General features: G+C 37.4%; 3 protein-coding genes across 7 annotated transcripts in view; 1 reads left to right on the forward strand and 2 right to left on the reverse strand.

Moving 5' to 3' along the window:
• The window catches only part of filip1b (filamin A interacting protein 1b), a 40930-nt gene extending 40615 nt beyond the window's left edge, over nucleotides 1-315 (reverse strand). Inside the window, exon 1 of the mRNA XM_058755678.1 lies at nucleotides 124-315. The gene's annotated coding sequence lies outside the window, so the exon portion shown is untranslated. The remainder of the gene's footprint in view (nucleotides 1-123) is intronic.
• Nucleotides 316-397: 82 nt separating this feature from the next.
• Nucleotides 398-13995, forward strand: hmbox1b (homeobox containing 1 b). Of its 3 annotated transcripts, none has more exons than XM_058754897.1 (10): nucleotides 398-552; nucleotides 3409-3930; nucleotides 5789-5874; nucleotides 7368-7478; nucleotides 8115-8268; nucleotides 8422-8504; nucleotides 8634-8729; nucleotides 9184-9293; nucleotides 9405-9488; nucleotides 10408-13995. In XM_058754897.1, exons 2-10 carry the CDS (start codon nucleotides 3410-3412, stop codon nucleotides 10549-10551), a joined length of 1389 nt encoding a protein of 462 aa, XP_058610880.1. In that variant the 5' UTR covers nucleotides 398-552; nucleotide 3409; the 3' UTR covers nucleotides 10552-13995. The 3 variants fall into 3 exon arrangements, with proteins under 3 accessions (XP_058610880.1, XP_058610881.1, XP_058610882.1); XM_058754898.1 differs by having other exon boundaries at nucleotides 9199-9293; XM_058754899.1 differs by having other exon boundaries at nucleotides 9202-9293.
• Nucleotides 13996-14094: 99 nt separating this feature from the next.
• Nucleotides 14095-19833, reverse strand: part of kif13bb (kinesin family member 13Bb) — a 35729-nt gene continuing 29990 nt past the window's right edge. For 2 of the 3 annotated variants that reach the window (XM_058754895.1, XM_058754893.1), the window contains exons 39-43: nucleotides 19418-19512; nucleotides 19043-19102; nucleotides 18742-18888; nucleotides 17004-18603; nucleotides 14095-14942 (exon numbers count right to left, since the gene is read on the reverse strand). In XM_058754895.1, the coding sequence (XP_058610878.1) occupies nucleotides 14710-14942; nucleotides 17004-18603; nucleotides 18742-18888; nucleotides 19043-19102; nucleotides 19418-19512 (2135 nt within the window). In that variant the 3' untranslated portion in view covers nucleotides 14095-14709. Of the gene's footprint in view, nucleotides 14943-17003; nucleotides 18604-18741; nucleotides 18889-19042; nucleotides 19103-19417; nucleotides 19549-19833 lie in introns of all 3 variants that reach the window. The other variant, XM_058754894.1, reaches the window with a different exon arrangement.

Raw genomic sequence — 19833 nt, forward strand, 5'->3', positions numbered from 1 at the left:
TATCATGCTGGGAAAACAGGAAGGAACATTTTATAGTCACTGGAAGGGAAATGTCCCTTGTAACGTTTTATAACACTCTTTCTCGTTTCTTCTCATTTAATGAAAGAAGAACCTGAAGTGTACCTGAAGATATCATGTCCATGTTTACATCCTCCTCAGATGCCATCACCTCAAGTAATGTAAATAAATGAACTTTAAACACACTTTTACGTATTATTAAGTTAATTTAAGGAAACCTTCGTCTTTCTTCCGTTGCCTCGCCGCTTCTTTTCTGCACTCTGATTGAAATATAACAAAAGAAACACGTCTATCTATCAATATGATAGTCACATTCATTATGGAGGCGCGTTCGTGATAAACTACATTTCCCGAGTCGCTCTGAGGCGTGCGGCGTGACGTCAGCGCGGCTGCTGTCAGTCAGACAAAGACAGTCAGTCAGTCAGTCAGGGCGAGTCTTCCTCACAACATCACATAAAATATCATCTTCATCGCCTGACAGAGCGCATTAAATGATCTGCTGCGCTGAGATTTTGTGTATTTTCCTCATTCCAGGTAAGAAATGTGATTTTATCCTTGAGGAGAGTCAGTTTTGTGCTGGCTCGTGCTAAGCTAACTAGCCGCCTGGATAATTCAGTTCGCTTTGTTTATGTTGTTAAAACACGCTTCGTGATTTAATTTTAATCGACATATATATCTAGTTTAAATCTATGTAGGCTTGTTTACATGTCTAGATAGTTTATATAGTAATATAGCAGTCACTCAATGAGTTATGTAGCCAGTTTTCCTAGTGTGAAAGTGTTGAACTCATGTATTTATTTGTGCATATTCCTCATTTACCAATGAATATTCATAAACAATCATGTAGAATAACTCGCTGAGATTTATTTGTTTATGCATGTTATTTTAAGCCCTTTTGTTGTCTGTTTGCAAAGGTCAGTTCACAGATGAGTCATGCAAAACTTAGTTTTGTTTATATAGGTTGAAATACCCCGTGTGTCTCGTTTGAATTATTTAATAAGTGCTTGTTTAATATGTATGTTTATATCTCGTTTGCACGCTGGCGGTCTTTTTGGATGTGCTGTTAAGTTTTCATGCACATGGGCGTATATCTGTGCTTCTATCACTATCATATGACATGCATTAGGAAAAAATACATATCTTCAAAACAAAGTCTGGGCTTTGAAGGTCAACCGAAGCCCCTTCACATGCAGTGCATAGATGGAAATGAAGTTAAACTAAAGTGATTTGCTAATAATCCTCATAGATAATGAGTTTGCTGCATGGACTTGTTCTGATCTGCATTCATAACTTGAGTTTCCAGTATCTGTCAGAGGATGTGAGGAGCGTTCAGATGCATGGAAAAACACTTTTTATGCACACTATTATTTATAGAAGCTCCAGGTGAAGTCTGTTGCAACACCTGATTGAATAAATAAGCAAGTAAGCTGTTAAAATGCATCTTGTCCTTGTTTCAATGTGAATTAAGTTGCTGTGTTTTAGACATTGCAGGGTTTAAAGGTTAAATGTACACTTTTAAGTCATAAAACTTGTGCCAGACCATACCTCTATAACAGTTAATGAAATTAATAATTATTTACACAAAGTCTACTATAGCTTGTACAACTGTTTGTTGCTAGGTTTTGGAAACCACACATGGAGAACAATGTCAAGTTTTAATAGTGCAAAAAACCATCAGACACATTTTCCATCCTGCTAAATTCAGTCTAATTTTGCGTTTCACGATGACCGCGTCTCCATAAGCAGTAGTTATTAAATGAAAAGAAGAAGGGCGCATGGATTCTCATGTGGATTATTATTTAAAGCTCTCAGTGAACTCATTTAACTTGTGTGGATGCAGTCAGATGAGCTGATGCACGTGTGCATGCGGTGCAGGACTGCACCCTTGACTTGCAGTCTCTGCAGCTGTGCCCTCATAAAGAGCCCTGCAGTGAACGCCTGCAGTATTTAATGCCACATGATCACTAATGCAGCAGGGCTTATGGGTGAGACCCTCTGTGCATGTTAAGAGATGTCAGAGGAGGATCGCATGCATGACAAAAGACAGCGACAGCGTTTTGTATCTTTCATCGCACACACAATTTCTGCCTCAGTGATATATTTTTAGAAACCCACAGCGGCTGCCACGTTCCTATCAGACTTTTATAAGGATCATCTGAGATCTAAGTGGAAGCAATTATGCTGTACAAGAGCTCGCTGAGCCCTTTTTTTAGCGGCGAGTGCTTTGGCTCCAACGGTGTAAGGTTAACGGTTAACTTGTGTAAATATAGTAGGTCTGGTATAATGGAAAACTCCAAACCAGTGAGGAATTTCACAGCAAACCAGCTGATACTGGGATGGTTAAGTTGGAAGAGTTGTTGCCACAAGGCCGCTGGGTTGCCAGTCTTCCCATTCACTTTTGCTGTAACAAAGATAAAAAGATTATTAATAGTCAAGCATTACTATTGTTATTGCTCAAAATAGCTGTTTTACGTGCAATTCAAGTGAGAAGAACATAGTTAAAATGTAACCTGTAACCTGGTTGGCTAGTCATCTATTACCGCGTGGTATTAATAAAACTATGCGTAACCATTAGCTTAATATAAAACCATGTGCTCTAGATTAGGTTAAACAAAGCATGCTCCGTATTTGCATTCTGCGCTTTATCTGGAGTTACATAAACTCCATCCGTCATTGGGTGGTATGGTTTCCTTGACAACAGCGACAGTAATTGCTCGTGCTTGTTGATGAAAGCCGTCTTGGATAAACAGAATTTTAAGTAGGTCAGATGAATCCTGCTTTTATCATCATAACTCGGCTGCCATGAGATGGCGGAGCACTTGAAATTATGATAATTCATTCGTTTGTCGTAGGATCTAAGTGTTGACATGTTTGAGTGAATTCTGGGTTTGCTCGTTCCTACTATTCTTATAGAAAATATGCATTAGCTGTGCGTAAGTAAATTAACAACCTGTATCCCACAATGCAAAGCACTGGACATTCTGTTCACAATGTGACAGTTCCAGACTAAAAGCAAATGACTATTAAACTGAGCTGTTAACTTAGTAATAGCTCTGAACAGTTCAGTAAGCAAATCATTGGATTGATTCAAACTATATAAACATCAACTAATGCACTTGAGATATATTATACAGTTTAATAAATCAAGTATAAACCTGAGTTGCAATGTTGCATAAAGTCTGAAATATTTATTGTTGCATACTGTTGTTAAGTTTGTGAACATTTTAGAAGCATCCTGGAGCCCTGAGATGAATGAACCAGAATGCACCAATTACTATGTTGTTAGTATGTAAACTGTCTGTTCTCATTGTAGCATCTGTTCGTTTCTTCTGACAGCAGCCATTGATGCGCATTGTGTCCCATATAACGTTTTCTCCTGTGTCCCATCAGAATGTCTCACTACACAGATGAGCCACGCTTCACCATCGAGCAGATCGACCTGCTGCAGAGACTGCGGCGTACAGGTATGACCAAACCCGAGATCGTGCACGCGCTGGACACCCTGGAGCGACTCGACCGCGAGCACGGGGACAAATTTGGCCGGCGTGGCCCGTCGGACTCCAATGCCACCAACAGCACCACCTCCAGCACTACACCCACCTCAAATAACACTAGCAACGCCACCGTGGCAACCTCCTCCACCACTTCCACAGCAACACAAACACAGTTCCATGGTAATTTATCGCCGTCGCCCAGCAACAGTTACGCCACGTCTCCACCCACCGTCTTACCCTCACCGGTTTCTCTGGTCGCCATGGCGCAGAATGGGCGGGACGCTTTGGCGGCGACGCCTAATGGGAAGCTGTCGCCAAACCGGTACCCAGTGAACAGTGCGGCGGCCGTGAGATCGTATGGGCTGGAGGGGTCAGAGGAGGACCTGGATATAGACGACAAGGTGGAGGAGCTCATGAGGTCAGTCAGTCAGGGTTATTAGAGTTAACTACAACTAAAAATTCTAACTATTAGAAAATGTTCATTACTTGAAATAGTAGAAATTTTAACTGAAATTTCAAAAATTACAAAAATATAAAATTTTAAGCTAACACCATTTCTAATTTTTATTTAGTGTAACTTGATTTATTAAAATAACATACTAAAACTGAAATTAAAATGACAAACAAAGCTGAGATGATTTATTGCACTCAATGACTCTTAACATTCAAAATATGTTGCATACTGTTGTAGTTCCTTTTTTAATAATAGGGAGTAGTGTTGTCACGGTACCAAAATTTCAGTATTCGGTACCGATACCAATGAAAATCCACGGTTCTCGGTACCAATTTCGGTACCACATGCTAATTAAAAACACACTACAATAAACATAAACAAAAATAAAATTTACAAAAATCAATGCCATTCTTCATACTTATTTAAATTGTGTTTCAAGTTTTTCCCGCAAGTAATAAAAGTATGAAAAACAGTAAAGTTTCACCCAAATTTAATTTGTCTTTTAATTAATGAAATTTAAACATTTTATTTTTTGGGTAAATAAAGGAGATTTACTATTAAAATTAAAATATGGAAGAAATATTGTGTGATCATTTCTTTAAAAATATATATATATTTTATCAACAGTAGTAATAGTATCACATACATTCTACTAAATAATAGTAATATATTTTTGGCACAATGTCTTTAAGATAAACTTTTATTTTGACGGGTTGCCGTGAATACCTTTAAATTTCTGTGTGTAGCTATATGATAGGAAGCTGTAGCGGTAGAATACTCGTGAAGGGACTCTCAGAGCAGTTCTGTAGATGTTGTTTATGTATTTATGTCTTCATTGAGACGGCAGATGCTGAAATCACCGCGAGCGTCGCGTACTTCAGTGTAAAAAAAAAAAACGCGCGTCTCTGCCATTCATTCACACACACAGAGACTCGCAGAACATGCGGGATTCATATCTGAATCGACTTTTGCGGCTTAATATTTACAGATACTAGTCCATGTCGCGATTTGATTAAAGTGTGACGACCTACTTTTGATTAATTCATCCAAACTTTGACAAATTCCGTGACATTCCGTGCTAAACTGTAAACTCCGTTTTTATAACTGGATTCCGAGATTCCGTCCGCGTTTTCTGCATCGCGGAAATCATAGGGCCGTACGCGTTAAGAACCGGGTTGAACGGGTACTCGGTACCACCGGTACTTAAAAAAACCTGGTACCGTGACGTTTTCATTTTTTTAGTACCGAAGTACCGGGTCTTTTGATAGCACTAATAGGGAGTATACACTGTACCGCACAGTATTTTTTTTTTTTTTTTTTTTTTTTGAAGTGGTTGACCAATATTTTAAAAGGCAATTAGATTAAGTAATATTACATACATATTTTTTATTTTTATAAAATTGAAATTTCAATAATAAGAATTATTATTGTTTTATACATACATGTGCAACCATTTTAGTTTAGCTGTCTGTAGCCCTGAGATGAATTAAAAACAAACAAACAAAAAACTAACTGTTATATGTAAGCCAAAGAAACATTTCCTGCAATTTAATTGGATGTAATAAAATGACTAACACTTAAATAAAAAATAAAACTCTGTGTTGTGGGTCAAAGGTAAAAGCTGATTCAAAAAAGTTAAACTCTCTAAACCTGTCCTGAATTTAGTGTTGGTGGTGTGTGGTTGTGTTTACCGGGTGTAAGCAGGGTCGTTTTGCTCTGAGACACTCTGCGATGAGTTTGATAACTGAATCTTCACAGACGTCATGTTGTTGTTGTGGTGTTGAATTGCAGCTGTCATGTTTGCGTCCTGTGATGTGTGCAGGCGGGACAGCACCCTGGTGAAGGAAGAAATCAAAGCCTTTCTGGGCAACAGACGCATCTCACAGGCCGTGGTGGCTCAGGTCACAGGTCAGTCACTCATCACCCTTTTACCCCAATTCATAAAACATCCATCATGTCCAATCAATCATCAGCAATCTTTACAGAAATGCACACTTACAATGTAAGTCTATGGGGCAGGACATTGCACTGTAATAAACATAAAAATACACACTGTGCATGAAACATGCTTGGAACAGTTGTCTGGCCATAACTGCGTCATTAAGTTTGCACACCGTTTAGTCACATTTGCACATGTTTTTAAGTTTTTTAATTGCTGGAACAATCGGTTTTATGCAAAAATGCATACCTATAGTTTTTCAGGGCTGTGTCTGTTGCTAGAGCAGCAGAGAAGGTTAATTTCAACATATACTAATACATTTTTAAAGTGGTATATGTTAGCATTAGTGCACGTTAATGCACTAGGTAGGTATAATTAATGTATTAATATTTATTGCAATTAAAAAGTAATGGTACATTTTCATAGTTCATTACTGTATCCAATAATTTGCATACATTAAATTAAATAAAGCCAGGTCCAAAATAGTTTCTTATTCCTTTTTTTTTTACCGAGGGGATTTTTTATCAATACATATATCAGAAAATACAACAGCCATAAAAAAAAAAAAGGAAGCAAAATAGACCAAAACCTCAAAATTGACTAGTGCCTGAGAAAACAAAAACAAAAATAAATAAAAATAAACGATGGCTTTGCCTGAAGTGAACAATGTCAAATGTTGGATCTGTGCATTAGGTCAAGGTGACAGCAGCCAAATATACCTGCTTTCTGTGTTTTTAATGCTAACCAAACAACAAAGGACAGAAAACTGCTTACAAATGAATAACCTTCAGTATTATTTTAGTGAAGGCTATGTAGTGTTAACGGTCTTGTCTTTCACAATGTCCTATAGTGTGATAAAATCTCTTACTGACCTCGTCTTTGCAAACCACAGGAAGTTCAGCTGCCAAGAATAGTAGTCCCGCTGCTAGAGGGTTTAGACTTCACAGCTTAAATATAGACAATTTAGACTTCACAGCTCAAATAACACTTTTGTACAGAAGCATTTACACAAGTCAAAATGATTTTCTGTGGTAATCGACATGCTGTTTTGAAACTGGAATAATCATTGAAACCATCATAACGAGGTGTGATGCAACAAACGATAAATCTCTTGGATTTCCATCAGGATTTTTATTCACAACTGCAACAAACGTATAGATCACTTTGTTGGTTGTCTGGTTTCCAATTTTGCCACTCGCCACTTAATACAGTTAATTATTGACAATCCTGTTTCACTTAATTTATATTAAACAATATGTTCTGATTAACTAAGATTTTGTCGCTTTACAGCATTCTGTTTTCAGCGAGGACAGAATGTGCAATAGATTTAACCGTAATTGCTAAACCAAAATAAAATTCTGAATGTAAGATGGGCTGTTGTTTTGTTATTGTTCTGTCTGTCAGTTTGACTCTGACTTGTGCATTCATTTGTTATTCATTTAGTTTTGTCTTTGTGTGTCAGGCATCAGTCAGAGCAGAATCTCTCACTGGCTCCTCCAGCAGGGCTCAGATCTCAGCGAACAGAAGAAACGAGCTTTCTATCGCTGGTACCAGCTGGAGAAGACTACGCCAGGTTAACGAACTTTGCTTGTTTTACTGTAGGTTGATAAATGTACAAAGATAAGGTTGAACCCAGTTACAGGCTAAAATGTTTAAATATACTAATTTCTTTCCAAAAAAAAAAAAAACTCTTACTGACCCCAAACTTGTAAATAGCAGTGTGTTTATTTAGAAAGGATGCATTAAATTGATCAAAACTGACAGTGTAAAGACGCTTCTAATGTTACATTTCTATTATGTTAAATAAATGCTGTTCCTTTGAACTTTGTCTTCATCCTGAAAAAAAATGTATGATGGTTTCCACACAAAATATGAAGCAGCACAACTGTTTTCAACACTGAAAATAAATGTTTCTTGAGCAGCAAATCAGCATATTAGAATGATTTCTGAAGGATCATGTGACACTGAGGACTGGAGTAATGATGCTGAAAATTCAGCTTTGATCACAGGAATAAATTACATTTTAAAACATATTCAAATTGAAAACAGTTATATTACGTTGAAATAATATTACTGCTTTTACTGCATTTTTAGCAAATAAATGCAGTCTTAGTGAGCAGAAGAGACTTCTTTCAAAAACATTTAAAAAAAACGTAACGACCCCAAACTTTTGAATGGCAGTGTATATATTATTTATTTATATATTCAGGTGCCACATTAAATATGCGGCCCACCCCTGTATCTCTGGATGAGATGGAGTGGCGTCAGACTCCGCCCCCCATAAGCTCCGCCCCTGGAAGCTTCCGTCTGCGCAGAGGCAGTCGATTCACCTGGAGGAAGGAATGTCTTGCTGTGATGGAGAGGTGAGACAGAAAACGGCCCTGTCTGAGAAATTACGTCTCAAAAATATTTCAAAATAGGAATACAATCTGTTATCATAAAATGCACTTCTTTAGTTCAAATCATGTCAAAAACAGGCTAGTCCAGCTAATGTTTACAATTTGTTCTCTATGCAGCTATTTCAGTGATAATCAATATCCAGATGAAGCCAAACGAGAGGAAATCGCCAACGCCTGCAACGCTGTTATTCAGAAACCAGGTAGAAACGCTGGTGTGTCTGAACTCGCACAGCTGTGGTTGTATGAGTATCTATTGCACTACAAATTACATATTGTATTTGCATTTTCGCAATCATCTTTGACCTTTCAATCTTGCTTTTCCTCCCTAGGAAAGAAGCTGTCTGACTTGGAAAGAGTCACATCATTGAAAGTCTACAACTGGTTTGCCAACCGACGCAAAGAGATCAAGAGGAGGGCCAATATTGGTACCGTGTTTTAGTTGATTTATATCAGAGATACTATTGTAGTTTTTGGTAATATTTTAAGGATGTAATGTTTTTACTTTTATATTTTCCTTAAACATTTTTTATTTTCCATTTTATTTTTATAGTTATTTTGTTGTGTTTTGACTTTTTTTTTTTTAATTATTATTATTTTATTAATTAGCTATATTATTATTTTTTTTTTTTTTTTTTTTTTTAAGTACATCAAGTGAAAAGTTTATTTGGCAACTAGCAGAAAAAGTTTTTATTTTGAAATTTATAAATTGTGTATTTTATTATGGTTTGTTTTAGTTTATATATCATTTATATATAGGAAGGACTTTGTCTTGATGAAGAAACATGTTCAAATCAGGTTCGGTTACTAGTAGTAAATCCTTTGCTAATGTTCGTTTGTTGTGGTAGTGGTTTTTAAAGAGTTTCAGATGTTTCATGACAGGGTCTTTTTTCCAAGAAGCCACAATCTTGGAGAGTCACGGGATAGATGTGCAGAGTCCCGGAGGACACTCCAACAGCGACGACGTCGACGCTAACGACTACAACGAGCAGGTGAGAGAATCAAATGACTCGTCCGAACTAAAGGAGCCGTCGTCTTTTTTTGTTTTTTGGTTGAATTTGGGATATTTAACACTAGAGCTGATCTCAGTGATTTCATTACAGGGTTGTGATGTTACCTATTTTGAAAAGAGAGGCGTGAACAGACCCTTTGGTTACTACCGTCTGGAGCCCACCTCACCAACACAGGTATTACATGAAAACAGAGATAAAAAGCATCACACACACTTTATACACAAATAATCAAAGTTCAAGATGAAGTTACATAAACTATTAAAGGAAAGTCAGTAGCGAAAAATTTCTGGGGGTAAAATAAATAAATAAATTAAAATTAAATATATAAATGCATTATTTTTTTTAGAAAAACATTTTTAGAAATGTTTTATAAATAATTTTAAATGTGTATTTGTCACACAATTAAAATTGCTGTCAAGCAATTAAAATTTTACATCTAAAACGATTCAAATTTCAAATCTAATTAAATCACATGATGTACCAAATCAGTTTGGGCTGAGAAATTACCCCCAATAAGACATCATGTTAAATGAATGATGTGGTGTGTGTTCATTTTAAGGTGTTTTTTCTCCCCCCCCCATAATTAATTGAATCAAATTAACATGTTAAATTGACAGTCCCCCCAAAAAAGAATGAATGAATCAATCACTCATTTATTTATCGCTTTCATTGTGTATTGCTGTACACCCAAAGCGCTTTACAGTCATATGGGGATCTCTCTTCAACCACCACCAGTTTCCAGCATCCGCTTGGAGGGATGTCATATTGTTGTAAATGTTATATTTTTTATTAAAAACTAAAATGTTTATGTAATAATAAAACAATTTACTTACATTTTTATAAATATATTATGTATTCGTTTATATTACTTTGTGTAAACATTTATATTATTTTGACCAAAGCAATAGTGATAATCAGTATGATATACCGATCGCTGTTGTTAAAAAAAAGAAAAAGAAATGCCTATAATGAAATCTAAAATTCTCCATGTAAAGCAAAAGTTTTTTTTTTACATTTTAACATGCTACAAAAAAAACCTGATATTGAATGTTTCACTGACGCAGTTGCTAATTCACGTACACGTCTCTTTAAGGATGACGCCGGCAATCACGCAGACCACCAGGACCCCATCTCTCTCGCCGTGGAGATGGCAGCTGTCAATCACAGCATCCTCGCCCTGTCCCGCCCAGGAGGCGTGGCCAGTGAAATCAAGACAGAGTCACTGGATGATGACTGAGGAAGACCGCTGGACCAAGAGGATCAATGAGTGCGTGTGTGGACGTCTGCAGACGTGTTCATGGAGCAATGACCAAATCAGCGCTCTGTCTCAAGCTTTTAGAATCCAATATCGCCTGCCATCGACACTCCTGCTGAACCACTAAACACACCCAGAGTCAACGACACACACTCTTGACAGGAACTGATAAGTGGAAGGTCGTTCCACGATGTTCGGCCATCACCTGCGGCTCTTATTTAAGCCTCCCGAACCCTTGCTGACCCAAACCTCGTACCTCATTCCAGTAACTTGTATGTTTGGTGTGCTTCCTGTCTGTGTGCTCCAGTGACCCTCATTCCCACGTTCTCACAGATAAGCTAAAGGCAGATGGTTTAGGAGAGAGGCGAGTCTCAGAAAATTTTCTGCTCTGGATCCATGATCTCCTCCATTCCCACTACAGATGCTCTCAGTTAACAGGTTTAATGTTTCTACTTTACTTTTGTAAGGGATTTCATCAAACAGCAATTGGGTGAATCTCATGAAAACTGTCAAGAACACATTTTACCACAAAATGAAAGGGAAATTAATATATTTTGCATAAAATAAATATTTTAGACTTTTTTGCTGATTTTAAAGCACATTTTCCTCTCCAAAAATGCTGAAAATATATATTTAGTCTTATAATTACTGTATGCCGACTTAAAATAATAATTAAAAAAAATATTAACCCATAAGAACCCAGACCAATTTCTACTTATAGGAAAACTATGGGGCATATAAAACAGACCAAATGGACCACTTATAACATGTTTCTGCAATTGTTTTTAAAATACAACCCCTCCTTATGAAACATCTGTAATCTTACATTGGGCGTTTATTCCTCAATTGGCAAAAAAATGTTATTTGTTTATTTGCTTTTCCACAACATATTTCAAAACCACATAACTGTGACCATTCAATTTTACAACAACTCTTTTGTAACATATCAAAATTCTATCTTTTCAGGTATATGGTTTAACCAGAAATTAATTTTTAGATTTTTTTTTTTTTTTCCACACAATTTGAAAATGTGCAAACTGAATAAAAATAAATAACTACCTCACACTGGAGGTCAACATGTTAAACATGCGTGTAGATTTGTTAAAATATGCTTTGAAATGAGCAGCAGGATAGATATAGATATATATATATATATTTAACACTAAAATAATTGAATCAGCTAAATTAATTGAGCAGCTCATTACCATTTTTCTTAATGTAACAAATACGTCACATCAAAATTCCACCTATTTTTATAAGGTTAAGAGCCCCATGTGACATGTCACCACAATATCTTTGTAACTTGTTTTATATCAATTTGCTCAAGAAATGTATTAAAATCAGGTTAAGAGTAATATGTTATTAACACATTAGAATTGTCGCATGGGTTGAAACATACCTTTAGTAACAAAAACAAGCGTTTTAAAAATGACTGACACTGCAACATGTGCTAACCAGACAGGACACCATTTTGGAAATGTTGCCATGGCAACAAAACAAATGCACACATTGTCACATGACTGAACCTGGGTGTTCATTATATGTCACTTAGGGACTTCCTGAGTTGAAAGTGAGGGATAATGCTTTAAAAAGTCCTTTTCAGATAGTCACAAGTGTTTGTGACACCCGTGTCACCGTGGGTTCTTATGGGTTTTAAGACAATATTTTGGAGGGAAAATGTGCATAATTGCTACGATGCCATGAAAAACATCTTCAAAATGCAAAATATAATTTCATATTTTCCTTTTGGTTTGTGGATGAAATTTAACCTGGCTATATAGTGAGATTTATCCAATTGCATTATACTGTATTTTGATTTGAATCATGTTCAAATGCAGAGGGGGGATTAATTATAGTTGTAGTGAAACTTGAAAGATGTGGTTACATAACCGCCAAAGCGCAAGTTATTCTGCGCAAAAGCTCAAGTCTCCTGGACTCTAAATGAACCTGCCAAGAGAGACTTCAGTCGGCAGACAGCTAGCTTTCTTTAATTTTAAACCGTTAAGTGTCCAGCATTACCCAAAGTGAATTTGTATTAAAGCGCTATTCTTATGTTTGTATTTATTTAGCTTATGTTTTATTTACATGCAAAGATATCACACAAAGTGTCAAGACTGAAGCATTTGCTCTCATCGTGTTTAGAATTAAATACGTCAACGTGAAATATCATTCCACAAAAATTTTGGCTCAAGTTGCCAGCAGTCAGAATTATACCGTGCAAACTCCTACGAAGCTTTATTATTATTATTATTATTATTGTGAAATGACATCAGAATTTCACAGTGTTAATTGTTCACGAAAGACTGACTGATAAATGTTTGTTCTGCTGCCACAGAGCTTCGAGAGTCTGAACTCTCATCTAACATAAGCTTGGTTCCAAAATGTAGCTTTTTTTTTTTAATTAAAAAAAGGTTCTAAAAGAACTTTATTCTCTCGCTGGGCTTCATTCATTGAAACAAGCAGAACGAATGATTCGTAGAGCCATTCTTACATTAATGATCACAAACTCAATGCAACACTTACATAAAGTGACAAAATACATTAGAATGGATTTACAAACAGCTAAAAGAAATCGGTTCTGTCCGTGTCGTGAATGAAGCCCAGTTTTTTTTTTTATGTATCCTTCCTCTATCTTCCTGTGTACAATTGATATTTATGAAATGACAATTTTTGTTTAATAATAATTCAAGATTCTTTATAATTTGATTGTTTTACGTTCAGAGCAGTCTCCTGAAGCGTGTCTGATTCAGATCAAGCACCCCCTTCACTCAAGAAACTCGCTACTTTGTCACATTTTTTGTACTAGAAGATTGTTACATTTAAACATTGCAGCGATACACATTAAAAAAAGGTCATTTTCTAATGCTGTAAATGTTCAAATGTCCACGTATGTGTGTCATTACAGCCTCTTTGTACACATGACTCAACGTGCCAAACTGCAGTATGACGTCGAGTATTGACATTTACACGATCTCAAAGCGACATACAGATTCTACGAATGACTCGTTTTGTTGTCTCAAGTGTTCGATTCCAGAGCAACGAACGGTTTTATTCTGTAACGTAACCCTGCTGGTTCAAAGGGGGTGCTTTCCATTTAGTTCCTCAGAGTGCATTTTCATACGTCTATAAACAAAAAAAATCTATAGGCTTATAAAAGCAACTGTATAAATAAACAGAAGACAGTAACTATGAATTTAAAGATTGTTTGAATCAAATAATTCTATGATTTCAAAGCATTCTGTTGTGAATCATCTGTATCTCCCATTTAAGAATTTAGTGCCTTTTTTGGACAGTAGACTGTTCTGTAAGTATACTATAGTATATATGAACTTTTTGTACAGTTTCTTTGTTTAAAATGACTTTTTTTAAAACTTGTGTTTATTTTAGTACTTTATCTTCTGGAAAATAAAGGTATATTGACGATCAGTCGTGTGACGTGTCTTCAAACAAGAGTTTGACGTGTATATCAAATATTTTACTTTTTCCACGCAGAAGTTTATAAGACAAGATAATAAAATAATAAAGTTTATTACTCTCACCACTGAAATACAAAATCTTCAACATTATTATTTTTTGTCATTACTTTGATCTGCAAAATAAATAAACAAATGACAATTTGATCATAAATTACTCATTCAAGAAGCAGAAGAAAAAAAGAACCCCAATAATAATACAGAGGTACCAAACCAACAGAAAATACAGAACTAACTCACCATAACAACACTAAAAACAGGCATTAATGAATAAAACCGTCTGGCACTTTTAATCTCCACAAGTAAAACCCATCCCACCTTCCTCCTGTATGTAAAACCATGAAATCAAGCACTCAAGTGAATCCATCAGTAGGCTGATTTTTCTAGGGAACCAACACATGCACATGCTCCCTGACATTGGGTTGAGAGAAACAGGGCACTTTGTGATATTAAAAACATTTAAAAATATAATAATACCAAAAATACTGCTTACTGAGGCTGAAAATATGCCTTGAAACATGGGTTTTTCGAACACTAGGCACTATGTAGTGCAGATACGCATTAGTAAATCAGATGGCAGTTACATCCCTGCTAGTATCGGTGTAGTGTTTCAGTGCCATACCAATACTGTCCTCCGTACACGTCCATCAACAAGCATGCATTTTCTTCAGCTAATCCAAGACTTCCTGTTTTCACCCTTGTGTGCTCCAGCTTCTCCTTTGGCCATCGCTGTAAGGGCTGCTAGGTTGGGACTAGATCCTGAGAGGTTCTGCTTGCGTTTCTGCCTTGACCGTTTAGCGGTACCTGCCGCTTTCGTGACCCGATTTGGTCTCACGAGGACGCCGTAACCAGGGTTGCAGTGGAAGTAATGGTGACCACCAACCGAACCATCGTTTTTACCTGGACATGAAGAATAGCTTAATTATTTGGTGCTGAACATTTGAAAATCAATGGTCAATTAATCATGGGATTAGACATCATTTCTTAATAACTGAAACCGTTGGTAAGTGGACCACTGTGAAATCTATGCAAGAGTAAATTTCATAAGGCATTAGCAAGCACCATTTTGAGTCCGCAAGTCCGAACCATTGTTTTTACCTAGAAATTAAGACAAGCGTAATTGTTGGGTGCATGGTGCATACAAAAGAAACATTTGCGAATCAATGGTCTATTGATCATGGGATTAGACAATTTTTTAAAATTAGAACTCGTTTAGTGGACTGCTTTCAAGTCCATTCAAGTGTACATTAAAAAGGGATTAGAGAACGCCAATTTATCAAAATCACATTTCCAAATCAATAGTCAGTTGATCATGGGATTAGGCATCATTTCTTGGGATTGAAACAGTTGGTTAGTGAACCACCGTAAAGTCTATGCAAGTGTAAATTTCATAAAAAGTCACTAGTGAGCACAATTTTTAAATCATACATACACAAGTCTAAACCATCGTTTTTATCAAGAAATTAATAAGAGCATCATTATTTGGTGGCAGATACGAGAAAAGAACCATTGCTAATCAATGGTCCACTGATATATATATATATTTTTTTTAAAGGCACTAGGGAGTACCCTTTTGAATCCTACAAAGCCCCAAGTCCACAACATGTAACACCTGGGACCAGAGCTGCATTTCTCAAAAGCATCATAAGCCTATGTAGATCGTCGAAGCCATTGGCACCAATGGTCTATACCAGGGGTCTTCAATTAAAATGGCTTGAGGTCCGGTAATGAACCCTCCCCACCAGCCGAGGTCCGGACAATTATATATAAAAAACAATTGATGGTTTTTTCCAGGCCAGGGTATCTGCAGGATATTTAAGCTTAAATTCAAGACTTTTAAAGACCTATTTTAAGACCTGCACCAAAAAAACAAAAACAAAATGTAATTACTGTAAAAAGCATGATTTACAGTTCAGATGCAGGTTTTCACAAAAACAATCAAGTATTATATTAATTAAATAACATATAAATATATTTTACTGCCTTAATTGTTTACATTTTATAACACATTATCTTCTTGTCGATCCACCAGTTCACATTTACAACTCTGCGTGTTTGCTGCTTAAAAACATGGGTGATTTTCACATTGGCCTTTGACAACAGCAGACGTAGAGGCTGACTGAAAATGGAAAATCATTCTCTTCCAGCAGGTGGCGCTTTGGGAATGGCAGCACACAAATCCCAAGAGACAGACTCTGACTTTGAAATGTGCAGCGCTCATATTTATTCAATGAATAGCCTTTTTAAGTTTAATCGCAATTCTTGTCTTTCAGTCCCCACATTTAAGACCTCCTGAAATCATAAGACTTTCTTGTAACATTTGAGATTTTTTAAGGACCCGTCAATTTTCCTAATTTTTGAAAATGCCATTGTTTTTCACCCACTGAAAGTTTAATCTGTCTGTGCGCAGCGGGCCGCTCTCTGCTCTCATCACTGCTCGCACGACTGCACCCAAACGGCTCTAGAGCTGACCTTGATGTGCTAGATACAAATTTAATTTATTAGAAATTAGCGTTTGGTATTTATTTCATTATGTCAAAAGCCTTCACGGATTCAGACCGAAGTCCACTACCGTAAAGACTACTAAAGCTGCGCCAGTTGAAATAGAAGCGCCCCGTCAGGTTTTAAATCTTAACCTTCTGTTTTGGCTGTAGGACCCAGACCCGGACCCGGACCGCCTGTTAGTGACCTATGGTCTATACAATCTATTTAGGCTTATGATGCTTTCGGGAAATGCAGCCCTGGCCAGTACAGCAAGGTGGTGGTATTGCACACAGTGTTCTCTAGATCTACTGACTTCAAGTTATCCATGCAAATGCTCCTTACAAACAATATTTGCAAATCCATTGTCCATAGTCAATGGGTTGCAAGTCCTTTCCAATGACTGAAATCTGATATGCATGCCGGTAGTATTGACTCTACTGACAAATTGATCTACTGAAGTTAAAGAGCATTACCAACCTGCTGGAACATCAAGTTCCACTCCAACCCAAACGCCCTTTGCAAAGTCAGTCGGTCCAACATAACGGACTGTTCCAGTTTTATTTGTGCCCACAGTCACATATTCCCCCTCTTTCAGCCAGTCGGGAGTCTCAAGGCTTTCCTCTGAATCCGAAAGGGTCTCCAGTCTTTCTTGAGACTCACTCAGTGAAGATAAAGAGTTACTGAGTTTAGTTTTGCCCTCTTCATCTTCTTCACGCAGGATCCCTTTGAAAGACTTAAGGCCGGAGGTCTTGACTTTGTGGATTTGGAAAGGGTTGGAGGTGGGAGCAGGAGTGGGTTTGACGTTTTGTTCAGGTCTTGATTGCTGGGCAGGCGTTGATGTCTTAGCTGTCTTCACTGGTACTGATGGATCAGATGGTTTTGAGGCAGCTGGTGGTGCCAGTGGTGTAGATGGTACTGATGCGGCTGAACGAGATGAAGAGACGTTGGCTTCAGAGGTTTCCTGTAGTAAGGAATCAGAAACACTAAGGAGTTTTTGAGGAGATGTATCTACAGGAGACACTTGACCGTGTTCTTCTGATGTTTGGGACTCTGTAGGTGTCTGTTTTCCAAGTTCTAGGTCAGCTGGTTCAAGTTTTGACTGATGCTCTGGGGATGTGCTGCTTGTTAGCACAAACTCTGTTTTTGGTTCAGTCTTTTTGGAAGTAGAGTCTATTTTGGCCTCTGTGCTGTTAAGGAGAAGAGGGTCAACATTCGAGACCGCACACTCGGAGAGAGTCGCTGTGGAGACACTTGTGGAGATGTATCCACTTGAGACATCGCTGATGGAGCTGTTTGTTGAATCACCAACTGGGCTATGCTTGGGGTCTTCAACCTCTACAGAAGCAGGAGGTGGAACCTCCTTAATCTCTGATGGAACCGTAGGAGGTGGAGACTCTTTGACTCCTGAAGAAGCAGAAAGAGGTGGAACCTTTCTGACTTCTGCAGAAACAGATGGAGATAGAACTTCCTCAGCCTCTGGAGAAAGATTAGGAGCTAGAACTTCAACCACTGGAGAGACAGACGGAGATAGAACCTCCTCAACCTCTGAAGAAAGGTTGGAAGGTAGAGCTTCCTCAACTACTGGAGGAACAGATGGATGTAGAACCTCCTTAACCTCTGAAGAACGATTAGGAGGTGGAACCTCAACTTCTGAAGAAAGATTAGATGGTAGAACTTCCACAATCACTGAAGGAACAGATGGATGTAGAACCTCCTCAAACTCTGCAGAAGGATTAGGAGGTGGAACCTCAACCTCTGGAGAAAGATTAGGAGCTAGAACTTCAACCACTGGAGAGACAGATGGAGATAGAACCTCCTCAACCTCTGAAGAAAGGTTGGAAGGTAGAGCTTCCTCAACTACTGGAGGAACAGATGGATGTAGAACCTCCTTAACCTCTGCAGAACGATTAGGAGGTGGAACCTCAACTTCTGAAGAAAGATTAGATGGTAGAACTTCCTCAACCACTGGAGGAACAGAAAGAGGTGGAACTTCTTTAGCTTCTTGAGGAAGATGAGGCAACATAATCTCCTTAACACTCTCTGGATTCTCTGAAATTGGAGTTTCCATAGCATGGCTCTGAGGAGATCGTAAAGACCAAGGTAAGTAATAATATACACAGCATTAAAACCAAGTTTTGTGTTACCCACTACATCACATCACCAGATGTTGTTCACAATACTAATAAGGAGCAGCCTATAATACATATAGACTTACTATCTGGATGTCAGACGTGGTTTCTGAAGATATGGTGGATGCTTCAGTGGTCTCTACTTGATCAGGAATAACCGGAAATATGGGCACAAAGGAAGCAGATTCTGATTGGCTGTCTTGAGTACTGTCTTTTGAAGGAGCCTGTGAAGTCTTCAAAACAAAAGTTCGAACAGATGACGTTTTATATAAACATTAAAACAAAAAATATATATAATTACTATTCAAAAAGATAAAAATATTATACAAAATGTATTTATATAAATAAAATCATAACATTTTTCAGGTTCCAACTGAACAGACTTACCAGTTCATAGCTGTTGATGTCTTCAAGACTGACAGACTGAACAACAATACGTGGCACATTCTAGTTGAAATTAAAAATATAAGAATTTTACCAGGAATACCCCACACATTTGCCATTCATTTTGCAACTTGATGAATGTTGCAATTATTTTTCTGGGTTATTCTACATTTCATTTTATTTTACCATAATAAAAACATTAATCATTTCAATGCAGATGAGACAACCATGTGCTCTAAATGTCAATTTTAGATTTTCCATGACATTGTATGCTAATCACAGATTGGTACACTGTGCAATGGTAATACTACATTATGCTTTTCTAAATCTAGAAATGTTTTGTAAAGTATGTTTTAGAGCCACAGTAGGTGTTGTTACCTGCTCAAAGGCAGCAGGAGGTGTCTCTTTCTTCTCCTCTTTCTTGGACAACAGAGACATGAACATCTTGGGCACTGGAGACACTAGAGCTTTCACTGGGGAGAAATAAGATGCAGCAAATCCTGAGAGACCTGCAGGAACACGGGTTTGAGGAGCAGCAGAGGAGAGAAAGATGGAAGGACAGAAGAAAGGCAGAAGAGAAAAGAGCAGGGAACCCATATGGAGTTAAAAAAAAAGCACAGCATGAATAAAGCAAAAACAGAACTACATAAGCGGATCAGTGCCTCCAATCAGAGCACAGCGGTCAAAAGAAGCTCATACACTTTTTACTGAACCGTTTTACTTTATTGCACTTTGATGACATGAACCAAACACACACCTTTAATAAGCGCCATGCAGTGCTGAGTTAATGCATA

The sequence above is a fragment of the Onychostoma macrolepis genome, chromosome 20, assembly GCF_012432095.1.
Source record: "Onychostoma macrolepis isolate SWU-2019 chromosome 20, ASM1243209v1, whole genome shotgun sequence".
Lineage (NCBI taxonomy): Eukaryota > Metazoa > Chordata > Actinopteri > Cypriniformes > Cyprinidae > Onychostoma > Onychostoma macrolepis.

Coding starts and splice junctions, on each gene's coding strand:
- hmbox1b (XM_058754897.1), top strand. CDS start 3,410: ATGTCTCACTACACAGATGAGCCACGCTTCACCATCGAGCAGATCGAC. Junction 8,505..8,633: donor CGCTGTTATTCAGAAACCAG/GTAGAAACGCTG, acceptor TTTCCTCCCTAG/GAAAGAAGCTGTCTGACTTG. Junction 9,294..9,404: donor CTAACGACTACAACGAGCAG/GTGAGAGAATCA, acceptor ATTTCATTACAG/GGTTGTGATGTTACCTATTT.